This window comes from Schistocerca serialis, chromosome 3 (assembly GCF_023864345.2).
Source record: "Schistocerca serialis cubense isolate TAMUIC-IGC-003099 chromosome 3, iqSchSeri2.2, whole genome shotgun sequence".
Classification (NCBI taxonomy): domain Eukaryota; kingdom Metazoa; phylum Arthropoda; class Insecta; order Orthoptera; family Acrididae; genus Schistocerca; species Schistocerca serialis.
Genome location: NC_064640.1, coordinates 905,371,437 through 905,385,364, shown reverse-complemented (window position 1 = coordinate 905,385,364; position 13,928 = coordinate 905,371,437). Strand labels below are relative to the sequence as shown.

At 39.3% G+C, this 13,928-nt stretch overlaps 1 protein-coding gene across 2 annotated transcripts in view; it reads left to right on the top strand.

Annotated features, from left to right (window-relative positions):
• Window positions 1-13,928, top strand: part of LOC126471162 (run domain Beclin-1-interacting and cysteine-rich domain-containing protein) — a 166,220-nt gene that overhangs the window by 80,460 nt on the left and 71,832 nt on the right. For both annotated transcript variants that reach the window (XM_050099264.1, XM_050099265.1), the window contains exon 4: window positions 8,821-8,939. In XM_050099264.1, coding sequence (XP_049955221.1) covers window positions 8,821-8,939 — 119 coding nt within the window. The remainder of the gene's footprint in view (window positions 1-8,820; window positions 8,940-13,928) is intronic.

Genomic DNA, 13,928 nt, shown 5'->3' with positions numbered 1-13,928 from the left:
GTCATATTCAGGTGTGGATCCATACTAAGAAAGGAAACATTTCAGAAGTCACCATCATCGTCATTTTATTCACTTGGGCCTGTAAAGTTCCGACCAACTGCTCTGCTTCGGAGTTTGATGCAGGGTGAAAAGGAATGGTGGTCAGATGGAATATGCTACTTCTTTAGCAAAAGGAACAGACTCACCCAATGTGCATTGTTGGACATTGTCACAAGTGATAGTGGTGATGCTCCCTTTGTGGTGAAAATCATTGATAGAGCTCTAATTACAACTGCTGATATCACTGATGATATCCGTGGGAAATTAGACAGACTCTCCACAAATAATCACATGGCCCCTTTGAACAGGCCTGCAAAGTCAATGTGTATGCTGGCCTGTGGCTGTTTGAAATAAGTCATGGAGGAAAGTGTTGCACCAGTTTCAACTGACTTCACACACATTTATCAGGTCCAGGCTGCATGTTCACTGGTGGGTCAATGCCTGGCCAATATACATGACACATTGCCAATGTATTCATCCTTGACATCCCCTAGTGTGCCTTCTGTAATATCTTGAGGATGTGAGGCCAGATGAAACCTGAGATCACAAACCAGTACACTGACTCCCCTGTGGCCAGTGGAAGAACCTCTGATTAACACTGAGTCCGTAGTGCAAAGAAAAATATATCCATACATCAGTCCATTGTAGCTCTTCTATATGCAGAATCAGATAAACATCTAAGTTAGATTCAACACTGATACGGGGGGCATTCGGTAAGTAATGCAGCACATTCTTTTCCCTTGGCCAATTTCGGTTGAAAAAATGTGGAATTTGTTTTCAGCCCCTAAAGTTTCATGAAGTTCTGACAGGTGGCAATGCTATAAATACCTTCACAATAGTCTCTGTAATGGGGATGCATTCCAAGCAGTGAGCTGTCATTGAGTTTCTTTTGGCAGTAAACCAAAGCATCACGGATATTCACAGGCACTTGCAGAATGTGTGCAGAGACCCAGCAGTGAGCAAAAGCACAGTGAGTCACTGGGTGAGGCATCTGTCACCATCACAACAAGTTTGCACAAACCTGTCTGATATCCTCAATGCCAGCTGGCTGTACACAGCTGTTAACCCTTGCAATGTTGGAACTGTTCATTGCCACAAAAATGCAAACAAACTTCTCCTTCTCCACAACACAAGGCCTGGCACAAGTCTGTGCACCCGAGAGGAGCTCACAACGCTTCATTGGACTGTTCTTCCTCATCCTCCATACAGTCTAGATCTTGCACCTCCTGACTTCCATCTGTTTGGCCCAATGAAGGATGCACTCCATGGGAAGCAGTATGTGGATGATGGGGAGGTTATTGACGGAGCAAGGTTTTTGCTCCGACATCGACCAGTAGAGTGGTATCGTGTGGGCCTACAGACCTTCTCATTATGGCTGCATAAAGCCATCACATTGAATGAAGATATTATTGAAAAATAAAGTTGTGTAGCCAAAAGAGTGCGGAATAATATGGTCTATTGGAATCCTGAATAAACCCAACCCCTTTCTGGGGGGGGTATTGCAGCATTTGTTGAATGCACCTTGAATATGCTTTGAAATCAGTGCAAATATGAATTGTGCCATTAGGCGTTTTGTTTGCCACAGTGGGCATCACCCATTGGCTAGATGTGACTGGTGCTACAACATGTGATGCTTCTATATGGTGGAGTTTTGCATTAATACACTTTTATTTTTACTTATTTATTTGGTCCCTGCATCTTATAATGTACAGATGTACAAAATATGGAACAACTAGAACATTTGTACCTAGAACAAGATACAAAAATAAAAAGAAATTTTATGCACAGTTGACTACTGTGTTCATAGTATTTCCAGGACACAATTTTTCATAAGATTAAAATTTTTTGGGGAGAGGATTAGATCATATGGCCAGTGCAAGTTTGTCTTCAGAGACTCACCAACATAATAAAAGGTGTTTTTGATGAACATTTCCTTTACATTACTTCAAAAAGTATTGGTTCTTTTCCTAACAGATTGGGATAGGATAGGGATAGTTTGCTGAAGAATTTCTAATCTTATCACGACTTCTACTCAGTTTGGCTCACAAGATGAATGTTTGCCATGAATCGTATGTCATATTTGTGCGTTTATCCATTGGTAACAAATGAGTCAAAGTTTTTCTTGTTTTGTTTTACAAAAATAATTGTTTCTGGAATGAAAAGACAGGGCACAGAAAATACACAGCAGTGAGGATTAAAATTACAACACTGTGAACTGATAATACAACAAACATCAAGTTGGTATGAAGTGTACTTCATGCTTGGACATTCAAAAGATCAGCATTTCAGTGCAACCACACAAAACAGGTTGAAGTAACATATCTGCATTCCTTACATAATGGAACACTATGCTGTGATTTTCACATTTAAAAATTAGATTAGATTGTTGGTTGTTTGTGTGAAAACCAGATTACATTTTGTGAAGCAGAGAGAAATGCCACCTAGCATGTGAAAGAATTCAACAGTGACAGAATTATAGCATATTGAGATTGTGTTTTATCGTTCCACGACATTGCTGTTAGCGATGGTAGAAATCCCACGACTATCATAGTTATGTGACTATGGAAAGAGAGGGCTTGAGAGGACTGTACTCAACACTGTGCAGTATCTCAGTTGTTCTGATATACAAGAATAATATTGGAGCTAATGGGATATCCCTCCATTCTGCTGTATAACCACAATCAAGTGCTCTTGCATGTTATCAGTGATGTTTCTTGTGTACTCGGTATGATTTCTGCTTTGGGTAGTTATCTTGGAAAACTTTAATGTAAAGGGCTTCTGTAAAGTTTGGAAGGTAGGAGACGAGATACTGGCAGAAGTAAAGCTGTGAGTACCGGGCGTGAGTCGTGCTTCGGTAGCTCAGATGGTAGAGCACTTGCCCGCGAAAGGCAAAGGTCCCGAGTTCGAGTCTTGGTCGGGCACACAGTTTTAATCTGCCAGGAAGTTTCATATCAGCGCTCACTCCGCTGCAGAGTGAAAATCTCATTCTGGAAACATCCCCCAGGCTGTGGCTAAGCCATGTCTCCGCAATATCCTTTCTTTCAGGAGTGCTAGTTCTGCAAGGTTCGCAGGAGGGCTTCTGTGAAGTTTGGAAGGTAGGAGACGAGATACTGGCAGAAGTAAAGCTGTGAGTACTGGGCGTGAGTCGTGCTTCAGTAGCTCAGATGGTAGAGCACTTGCCCGCGAAAGGCAAAGGTCCCAAGTTCGAGTCTCGGTCGGGCACACAGTTTTAATCTGCCAGGAAGTTTCATATCAGCGCACACTCCGCTGCAGAGTGAAAATCTCATTCTGGAAACTTTAATGTAGCTTTAATCCTTAACTTCTCTGCACTCCTGTGCTAATGTTCCTTCATCTTTTGCCAATGAAAGGCAGTTACATACCTACATACATAATAGGGACACCATTTCAGCCTGTGTTAACTTCACCCATTTGAGACTACCTCTGCAAGCTGCCTGAATGGTGCCTTGTTGGCAAGCCATATGCATTGTCTCGTGTGATTTCCAACATATTCGTATCCTGCCATCAGCATGTACTGTCTGTAGTCCCCTTTAATACTTGATTTTCTCTATGGGACAAAGATCGGGCAATTGAGTTGGTGTCTGAATAACAGGGGGAATTATAAAGAAGGTTGCTTGAATAATACTTTTGTTTCCATTGATTATTTTCACTTGTTGGTTCACTACAGCCCATAATGCCTCGGCACCACTCCTAAAGGTTGGCAGATGAATTGTGATCCTAATCATATTTGATACCTTACTTTTCTGTGGCAGAGAATCTACCTCCCCATCCTGTTCACAGGGCACTTTTTCTTTTCTTGTATTTTGCAAATATTGTTCAATGTACTTCCACCATCCATAACAGAAATAATTTCAGAACACTTGCTGTGCACTAGATTTAAACTTTTATTACAGTTTTCTTGGTCTTTCACTATCTAAATACTGTTTTTGTATGTCACTTTTACCCACTTACTATCTGAAGAAATCAAATTGTTTGCTTCAAAGTTTTGTGCACAGCCTAGTGTAAATTCAAATAAATCAGGGTATTCCTCACATGAAGCATCCAAGTTGCTAACCAGAATACCATTAGTTAGCACATTAATTGAAACTTGTATTTGAAAACCAAAGTCTGTAAAAGAATGTTGCTACTGGTGAAAACACCACAAAAAATGTTATTAGTATAACGTTGACTGTTACTTGTGTTTTTAAAGCAATAGACTAGTTACTACATGTTACCAAACAATTTTTAGTTGGCTGCAAAGCTGGTGAACCAATATGCCAGTATCTTCATCATTAATTAAGGATACAAAAGCTCTGATATCCACTTGAAAAAAAATCCACGTCCATGTTGTCGATGAACAGTTAGATCATCAGTTTGAGTAGAGATTTGATACTCACATACGCTTTGCAGTGTAGTGCCATGTATGACACCGACTGTGAGCAGCTTTGACTGATGACAGCCACATGTCAACCTTTGTTGCTAGGAAAACCTGTAGAATTGTGCTGTATAGAATTGCATTGGCTGTGACTGCTTTCTGGACCACCACCTCTGAAGGTCTCACTGTATGGTGGTACAACATGCAATGTGTGGTTTTTATGAGCAATAAAAAAGGTGGAAATGATGTTTACGTTGATGTCTATTCCAGTTTTATGTACTGGTTCCGGAACTCTCGGAACCGAGGTGATGCAAAGCTTTTTTTGATGTGTGTATATGCCTGCTTCAAATTCTTCTGACACTTATTGGAACTTTGTCTAGCAGCCACTACATGTGTTTGTGTCTCAAAATGAGTGAAGCAACACCAGCTATCAAATGACAAGCTACTGAGGTCTGTGAGTGATCGTGATGTAGACCCAACTTGTAAATGTGGGTGCTAGAGGACAGTAGCAAAGTAGACTGAACATGAGAACAAGAGATGGTACTAGCCATGAAAAACAGCAGAAACCATTGGAGATATGTATTCCAAGGTTCCATTAAATCCCAGAAACAGTGCCAGTGTAGACACCAGTGGTGCTGATGTTGACAGACATTGTCTTGTCCTGCTATATGCTCCAGCAGGTCACTCTGCTGTTTCTATAGTATAGGGTGGTTTTAAGTAAATTTTCAGTACTTGAGAGGGCTCCCACAAATAAAGAGTGATCATAGGACAGTGAAACTTTATGGAAACATTTGTAAGGACTTTTGGAAGAGCAATAACAAATAAACCATTGAAAGAAAAACATTTAATTTCCAAATGACAGGGTAACATTTGTTAATTGTGCACCACATTTACATCCCATGTTACAAATATTGCTCAATACAACAACCATCTGCATCCACAATGGCTTGTAACCACATTAGAGATTGCTCTACTGCTGCTTGAAACATCTCCGGTGGGATATTAGCTACCTTCCTCACTATGCTCATCTTCAGTCTCCAACGTGTGTTAGTGTCCCACTGATAAACCCTGTCCTTCAGGTATCTCCACAGCCAGAAATTGCTCAAGTTCAAATCTGACGATCTCGGTGGCCACATAATTTGGAATGATCAATCAATGATTCAGTTTTCTCCAAATGTATTACAGAGTAAACAAGTGTCCTCATGAGCATTGTGAGGTGGATCTGCAACATGCATCAAAACAGTCGAGTCCAAAGCACTTCTCTCTCAAAGAGAATGGATCATGTGTTTGCAAAGAAGATCACATAACATGTGCCATTCATGCTGCATGTCCTTGGTCCTTAGGGCCCAAGTTCCTCAAAGAAAAATGGACCAGTCATGAACTATGCTGTGAAGCCCCACCACACAGTGACATGTTCACCATACAGGGGAACTTAATGAACAATTGTTCACAGCACTTTTCAGATGGTGAACCAAGGAATGTTCAGCTGTCCTGACACTGCTTGAAGTTCACACATTTTGTCCAGCATTCTCAGCCATCGCAACAATAATTTCTTCAAGATTTGTTGTGTAATTGGCCATGGGCTTCTCCCAGGAGCAGCTCCAAAATCTCTAGTTAATTCAAACTTCAGAATAATGTTCTTCAACCCCAGTGCATAAGGAAGACCTCTCCATATTCATTTAATATGCCAATACTCATGAAGAGCAGCAACACTGCAGTGCACTGTCAGAACTTTGGAAATTTGTGGTAAGGTACTGTGGGACCATTAACTGCTGAGGTCATCTGTCCCTAGGCTTACACACTATGTAATCTAACTTAACCCAATGACAAAACATACACACACACACACACAAACACACACACACACACACACACACACACACACACATACACACATGGCTGAGGGAGGACTTGAACCTCTGACGGGGCACTGTCAGTACCTCATTTTTATAAAGTTGGATGCCTGTATGGCAAACAGTTTTCCATCTACACTGGGTCAAGTAACAAAAGTTTAATTATAACCATCCTGTGTTTGAATGTGGTGTTTTTGTTCCTGTTGTTGTTTATTCAAACATAGTTCCATATAAAAATCCAGGCCCAAAAAAGTGGGGTAACAGTTGTTATTTGTAGATTGGCATATCAAAGGATTCAAAAATGAGATACAAACTGCTGATCCAACCACCAGACTGAGTATTTATTTTCTGTTGTGGGCCAACAGCCATCTCATGCAACGTGTTTGTGGTGACCCCAGGAGGTGCAGCAGTTGAAACTGGAACTATCTGCCAAACTCTGCCACCACACTCCTAGTATATCTCCATATTTCTGGGTTGGCAATATGTCAGACCTATGGTGAAAGCATGTAGGGAAAGAAGAAGAAAAGAGTACACAGAGAAATCTTGAGGCAAAGTAGTTCAAGGAATACAGCCTAAATCCATGAGGAAATCTGTATATGAGTGAAGACAATGAGTTTTGACAAAATTTAATAGAATGTGCAGTCATCACCATGTTGTGTGAAGCGCTAATGTGAACATAACATTAATAATAATAATTTGTTCAAAGACCAAGTCATCTCTTACAATCTGGAGACTAATACAATATAGGGATTTTGTAAGATCACCGTTCTGAATTGGTGAAATATAATTACTGTTTAGAATTTATAAATGCAGTTTGTGTAAATACATAGGCAAATATTATTTTATTTTGAGGCTTCAGTCCATTTTTTATTTGTTAATATATGGGATGATTCACAATTTATCTTTTTTTAAATGTTTAGTAAACAATATTATTTTATGCATATCTCTCTCTCTCTCTCTCTCTCTCTCTCTCTCTCTCTCTCTCTCTTACACACACACACACACACACACACACACACACACACAAACACACAAATTGAGGAAATCAGCTGTGACATGGCCCTCTGGTTTTGAAAAATGAGTAACTCTTCCTTCCATTGAACATGATGTTTCTTTTAACTTCAGTGTATGTGAGAGCAATCTCTTCAACAAAATTGTTATTTTTGCATCCCATGTGTTTCTTGGCTATATTATATGCATTGTTTGTATTTGACAATTAAGTAAAACATCTAAAATATTTTGTATTACATTTCACAAAGAAGAGAATATAAAGAAAAGAAAGCGATGGACATGCTAATCAAAACTTTCAGGAAGTTCAGTATCTTCTGGAAAGTTATATATGGATAGGGCTAGCAGACAAATGTTATATATGTGATTTAATCCTGTTATTATGACCACCTGCTACTACCCAGAGTAACCATTCTGTGCAATATGGAAGACAGCTAGACTGACTGGTAGTGACTCATTCAGTTGCTTGCTGGTAATTTGTTACATGTAGCTGTTTGAGACTGTGTAGCAGAGGATTCACAGAATCAATGTGGCTAGCAAAGTGGACCCCACCAATTCTCATTTCCATACAAGGCCTGGAACTGGGTGGCCAAAGAAGCACATGAAAGTCCTGATCATTTTCCTGTAACTGTTCTTGGAGATTTACACCAATATGACATGTTTCACTGTCATACTAAAAGACTGTGTCAGACAAAGGGTAGGTATTCATTATTTATTGGTGTGTATGATGTGCAAGGATGAATTTGTAATGAAAGCAAAATACAGTACCTGGATGTGCTCTGTGGAACCTCATATGCAGCAGGGCTTGTAGAACTGTCATTATAAATACATATCTTATATACCTATCATTCTAACTTATGATATGGTGGTTCTCATGTATCATATGCTGCTGAGATCAAATTTTGAGGTGGTCATAGTAATGTGGACTGACTGAATAGAAGACATTTGTGTCCGTGTTTCTCTCTCTCTCTCTCTCTCTCTGTCTCTCTCTCTCTCTCTCTCTCTCTCTCTCTCGCTCTCTTTCTCTCCCCCTGTGAGTGGACTTTGCTGTCCATCAGGCGCAGCACATTAGTAATGCTGTCAAAACTTTCTTTTCCCTCTCCGTTGGCAACAGTTTCACTCTGCAAAACAATTTGCTATGAAAAATATAATTCCGCATATTAAAAATGTCCCTTGAATAATATTGAACTGCAATTAAACTATAATAATTTATAATTACTAGTATTGTATGTCAACCTGTTATTATTTGCCATTCAGCATTAGAATCTGGAAAGAGTTAATGAAGTATTGGGAAAAAGTAATACAGTTGTACACAGTAGAAAGTCATTTTCTGCTTCACAAGTGCAAAATTTGGTGTTTCTAGATGTTACATAGCTTTAATTCATTATTTCTCTTTAAATCTCCTCTGCTATCAAGAAAGTGGAGGCGACTCTCTCTTCATTTGGACAAGTCATTTTGAAATACATTTTACAATTTATTTTAATATATGATTGTAGTGTGTAAATTACCAACAAAGATTTTCTTATGTATACATTACATGTGTTTTAGGAATTTACGTGTTTCGTTCAGCAGCTAGGGAAACTTGCAAGAGAAACTGGCCTCGATGCACAAAATTATACTTGTAGAGGGTGTGGAAGTGCTGTTGGAATTAATGCTGGGAAAGCTAGGTATGGATGAGCACACTCCACCTCATCTGAAAGTACTTATATCTTTCTTACTGGAATAAAAAGATAACTGTGTAAAATAAGTTTCATAGACACTCACATTTATTTTGTAAACTTTTTTGTCATCTTGCAATTTGGAATATAACTTGAAAAATGTGAAAATGAAAAATAATTAAACAGTGTGATACATAATTAAATATGTGCAATGTAAGTTTTAACACTTCCTTATAAGTATAATACAGTAAAGTAATGCTACACAATATTTGCATTTACTAATTGCAACTTAGTAAATGTGCAGTGCAGTAAATGAAATATATTGCAGGTGATATTGGTGATTTCTGGCAGTGACTCATAGAGCTTCCTAAAGCTTATTCTCCAAAGAATAACTACTTTTCATGAATCACTCAGGTGAAGACAGGAGTCTAAGTCCATAATCAATTTTACAATGTTATGATGCATCCTGTTTGTTTTTCTTAACCTTTTATTGATAAACCACTGAAAATGTGTGCAGGCCATGCACTACAAGGTGGATCATGGAGGTTAGCACCGAAACTACTATTGGCTGCCTCAAACTGTCTTGGTTTTTGCAATTTGCAATAAGCTGATATCCATTTGTGTAAAGTGTTTGATTTAATACCTTTGAGGCTAAGAAATTATTGTAGGTTATCATGTTAGGATAATTTATTTAACTTGACCTTAACCATTTTTATTTACACTGGATTTTCCCCCCTAGGTGAAGTGTGTTAGACAGTACATTCACCAGAGACGAACAGAACTTCACAACAGAATGGTCTTAAACACCTGAAATAGTTTTTGTGAGATGAATAGCTGTAGTGTGTGTCTCACGTAATGACTGATATTGACACAGCTTTTAGTTCACACTTATGGGTTTCATTGGTTTAGTTGCCTGGCCTCCCTGTCCTGTGTCATAGATCCATGTTACTCACACCTGTAGTTGAAATGGGGACAACTCCCAAATACCATGTAGGACTCCTTTTCACCGTGCTGACAGCAGCATCATAGCATGTCATGGACTCCATGACACTCAGAAATCAAGTCATCTTGATCCATGAACACTCACATGCTGTCCATAACTCATAACTAACCATCAGAGCTAGGACCAGAGCACATTTTAAAGAAATTTAGAAGTGATGGAATGGTGGACTGTTGTGATGTAGGCAAACAAATCAATGTAAATGATTTAAACATAAGGCCCATTTATCTTTTGTTAATGAGAGGCAATGACAAAAGTATCAGGAACCTCATTTCATACCATGTAAACCTCGCCCATGTGAGAATACCTCCACTGGCAGCCTGAATGGTGCCTTATTGGCAGGCAGGGTGTATTGTCTCATGTGATTTCCAACATACATATACCCTGTCATCAAAGTGAACTGCCATGTACAACAACTCATGACTTCAAGTGATCTTTTTCCATTCATTGTGTGTTAAATGGTGATGATTCTGCTCCCATGCTGATTGCTGTACCCTGTGCTGTGCAATGTTCAGTGGTTGCTGTGTGGGGCAGTGGCTGCTGTACCCTATGGCAAGGTGATGCTTTTCAGTGATATGCAGTGAAGGGTTCCATGGATGATGTTTAATTCTCTTGAAATTTCTGGGTTTGCAGGTGTAGCTGATGGCACAAAACTATGAAATAACGTTTTGTCCCGATCTGGAAGAAACATCTTCAGAGATGTTTGGTGGTATTTTATCCCTGAAGATGTCTCACAGACAAAGGGACCAAAATGTTAGTGAATAGTTTTATTTATTGGCAATGGTCTCTCTTCTTGGAAGTTTTAGCAAAAGTATGAATGATATAGTAATAAAATATTATATAGAACAGTATTGATTGCATAAAAACACTTTTATTCATAATTGGTGACTGTTTTCAACCTGATGTGGATCACCTTTGGATCGTACTCTGTTTTTTAGAGTGCAGTAGAATAAAAGGAAACATGTAATGTAATGAAATTTAAGTTAAACAGAAATTATGTGATGTTATACCCAGTGATAATGTGTGGAGACAATGGAACTGTGGATACCACCAACTGCTGACTGTGTGGCTGTGTCAAGGAGTTTAATAGCAGAAGCCCTGCTCCTTGCCCTTCATCCTACATCACCTTTAGCCAATAGGATACAATGTGTGTAATACATGTCATACAGTATAATATAAACCTTAATAGAGGCTGGAGCAGAGGAAAAGCATGTTTTTCACTATTGAGTAACTGAAACCTGGTTTTATTTTTAAAATATCTCGCATTCAGTTATGGCACTTTTTGCATTTTTGGAATCTAATTACCTTAATTAGGTTTGTAAAATAATGCCGTTGACGCCTGATGTCCTTCCTGCTGGACATACAAATTTGGATCCACTCCTGGAAATTACACATGGCTCTCTCCAACATTTTATTCAGTGCAGCTTCAATTTCTGGACAAATGGAAATTTTGAGATCATTGATTGTGCAGTGCTTGTTCATGCACGCTCTTGATTGCAAGTAGCGTGACAAAGAGAACTCACAGATCAATAGATTGGGTGAGTGTGGGGTTCAAGGACACCACCATACCGTGAAATGACATGTCCTGGGAACATTTGTCAAACCACTTTCTTTAATGCTCTCACCACGTGAGCTGTGGTACCATCCTGTTGGAACCACATTTCTCTCATATTCACTTGACACATTTCAAGTTCAGAATGATGAAAGTTGTTTAACATTTTGATGTAGCATACTCATGTCACAGTAACTATGGTTCCTCCCTCTTCAAAAAAGTAAGTCCAACAATCCCTGGAGGTGCTGCATCACACTGTCACTTTTGAGCTGTGGAAGAGATTTTGGTGTAGTTCACGTGGGTTCTCTGACACCCCGTGCTGACAGTTCTGTACAGTTAACTTAACCATCCACATGAAAACAGGCTCCATCACTCATAAGTACTGGGACATCTGCATCTTCTGTAAGTATAGTGTCCACCATGCCACAAAATTCTCTGCACTGCACAAAATCCATTTCACTAAGCTGCTGGACAATCATTACTTTTTGTGGGAGAAATTTGAGATCATCAAATAAGATGTGATGTGACATACCCAGTGACGCAGCCTGTCGCCTAGCGGATTGTTTTGGAGTAGCAAGAACTGCTGTTCTCATCTGTCTATGTTTTCTGGAGTTCAAACTGAACTGGGAAGAGCAGGTGGTTTCTTTTTCATCACAGATCCAGTACTGCTAAATGCTGCAACCCATCAAAATATAGTGTTTCAATATTGGAATGTGTCTTGAAGTCTGACATGAAACTTTCTTAAGATAAGACATTGAACCATGACCTCAGAATCATTGTTTCTAAAGAACTACTCGACCATGAACACACAATGCTCTACACTCCAATCCTCCATAGCTACTGAAACTGCATTGTCTGAGCTGTCTGCCAATGGTCAGTCAAGGTCAATACCCCCACTTGTCACCCAGTACTAGCAGTTTAAGAAACGTGCTTTTCCTGTGCTGTAACAATTTATATGTTATGCAGTTAAAATGTTATATAATGTAATGTTAAAAAGTGTAATTGACCAGCCAGTGGCATCCGTTAACATATTACTAGACTGCCCTGTGCAGAACTTTGTGCACACCAAAGATGGGCTATAGGAAGCTGCTGTTTATGTAGTAAGCAGACACCTTGTTGGTAGAGATCAAAGCTGCTACGCTGCTGCCATACTGCAGTTTGGCCACGTATGACCTACATATGTAAGTTGTCCTTCAACACTGACAACCAGTATTTTATTCAGTGCCATGTACTGCAGAAAATCCGTGTAACCATTGTCCAGCCTCGCCAGCAATACCACAACCGTAATAATATGTACAGAGTGCTATGTAATCGTTGTCTTGAATTTAATTACAAATAACTGTTTGTAAAAGTTTTCTACATTGGAGCTAAAGTATGGAGGAAGTAGCTTAATCTACCCATAACAATTTATATGTTGTTCAGTTAAAATTTTACATAGTATAATGTGAAAAAATGTAATTGACCAGCCAAGGGCACTCAGTATCACATTAATATACTAAGTGCTGTGGGAGTTTGTGGGCACCAAAGTTGGGCTGTAGGACATCTGTCATTACCTAGCAACAAGGACGCCTTATCAATAGCTTAAAAAAGGTGCTGTACTGCTTTCGGTTCAGCTGAGTATGGTCTTCATATTTGTGATGCAATATTGTTGGTTGGCACTGAAGGAAGACTTGCAAACAATGCAGATATGAAGATCATACATGGCCAAACCAAAAGGAGTATGGCAGAAGCACAATATCTTTGGTCATTATCAATAAGGCATCCACATTACTAGGTAATCAGTGACATGCTACAGCCCATCTTTGGTGTCTACAAAATCCCACAGAATGTAATCCACTAATTTGTTAACGAATGCCCTAGGTTAGTCAGTAACATTTTTTAAGGTATCTAAAGTTTTAACTGTAAATCACATAAATTGCTATTGTATATTAAGCCTTTTTCCTTTATATTTTAGTTCCAATGCAGAAAACATTTATAAACATTTATTTGTAATTAAGTTCAAAACAATGATTACACAGCATTTTATATGTGTTATTAGAGTGGCTGTGTTACTAGCAATGCTGGACAATGATTACAAGTGTTTTCTGCAGTACATGGCACTGCATAAAATGGTGGTCGGCGTTGTAGGACAACTGACAGCCAACACAAATATGAAGACCATTCATGAATGGCCAAACTGATTACAGTATTAATAAAGGTTTCTCGGGCTTCCAGCCATGTCAAGTGATTTGAAATCCACGAGCTTTCGGCCGAGTAATCCTCAGCCATTGTCAAGTGGTGACTGTCTTCTGGTTGCTGCTGCTGTCCTTATATAGCTGCGCTGCCTTCCGTGACATCACTGGTGCCCACTCCAGCACCATATATGGTAATGTATGCATTGTGCAGCTGCCGTGCCTGTGTCAACCTTCCAATGCCCGGGTCCCACACTGTGCTTAGCTGCAGGCCG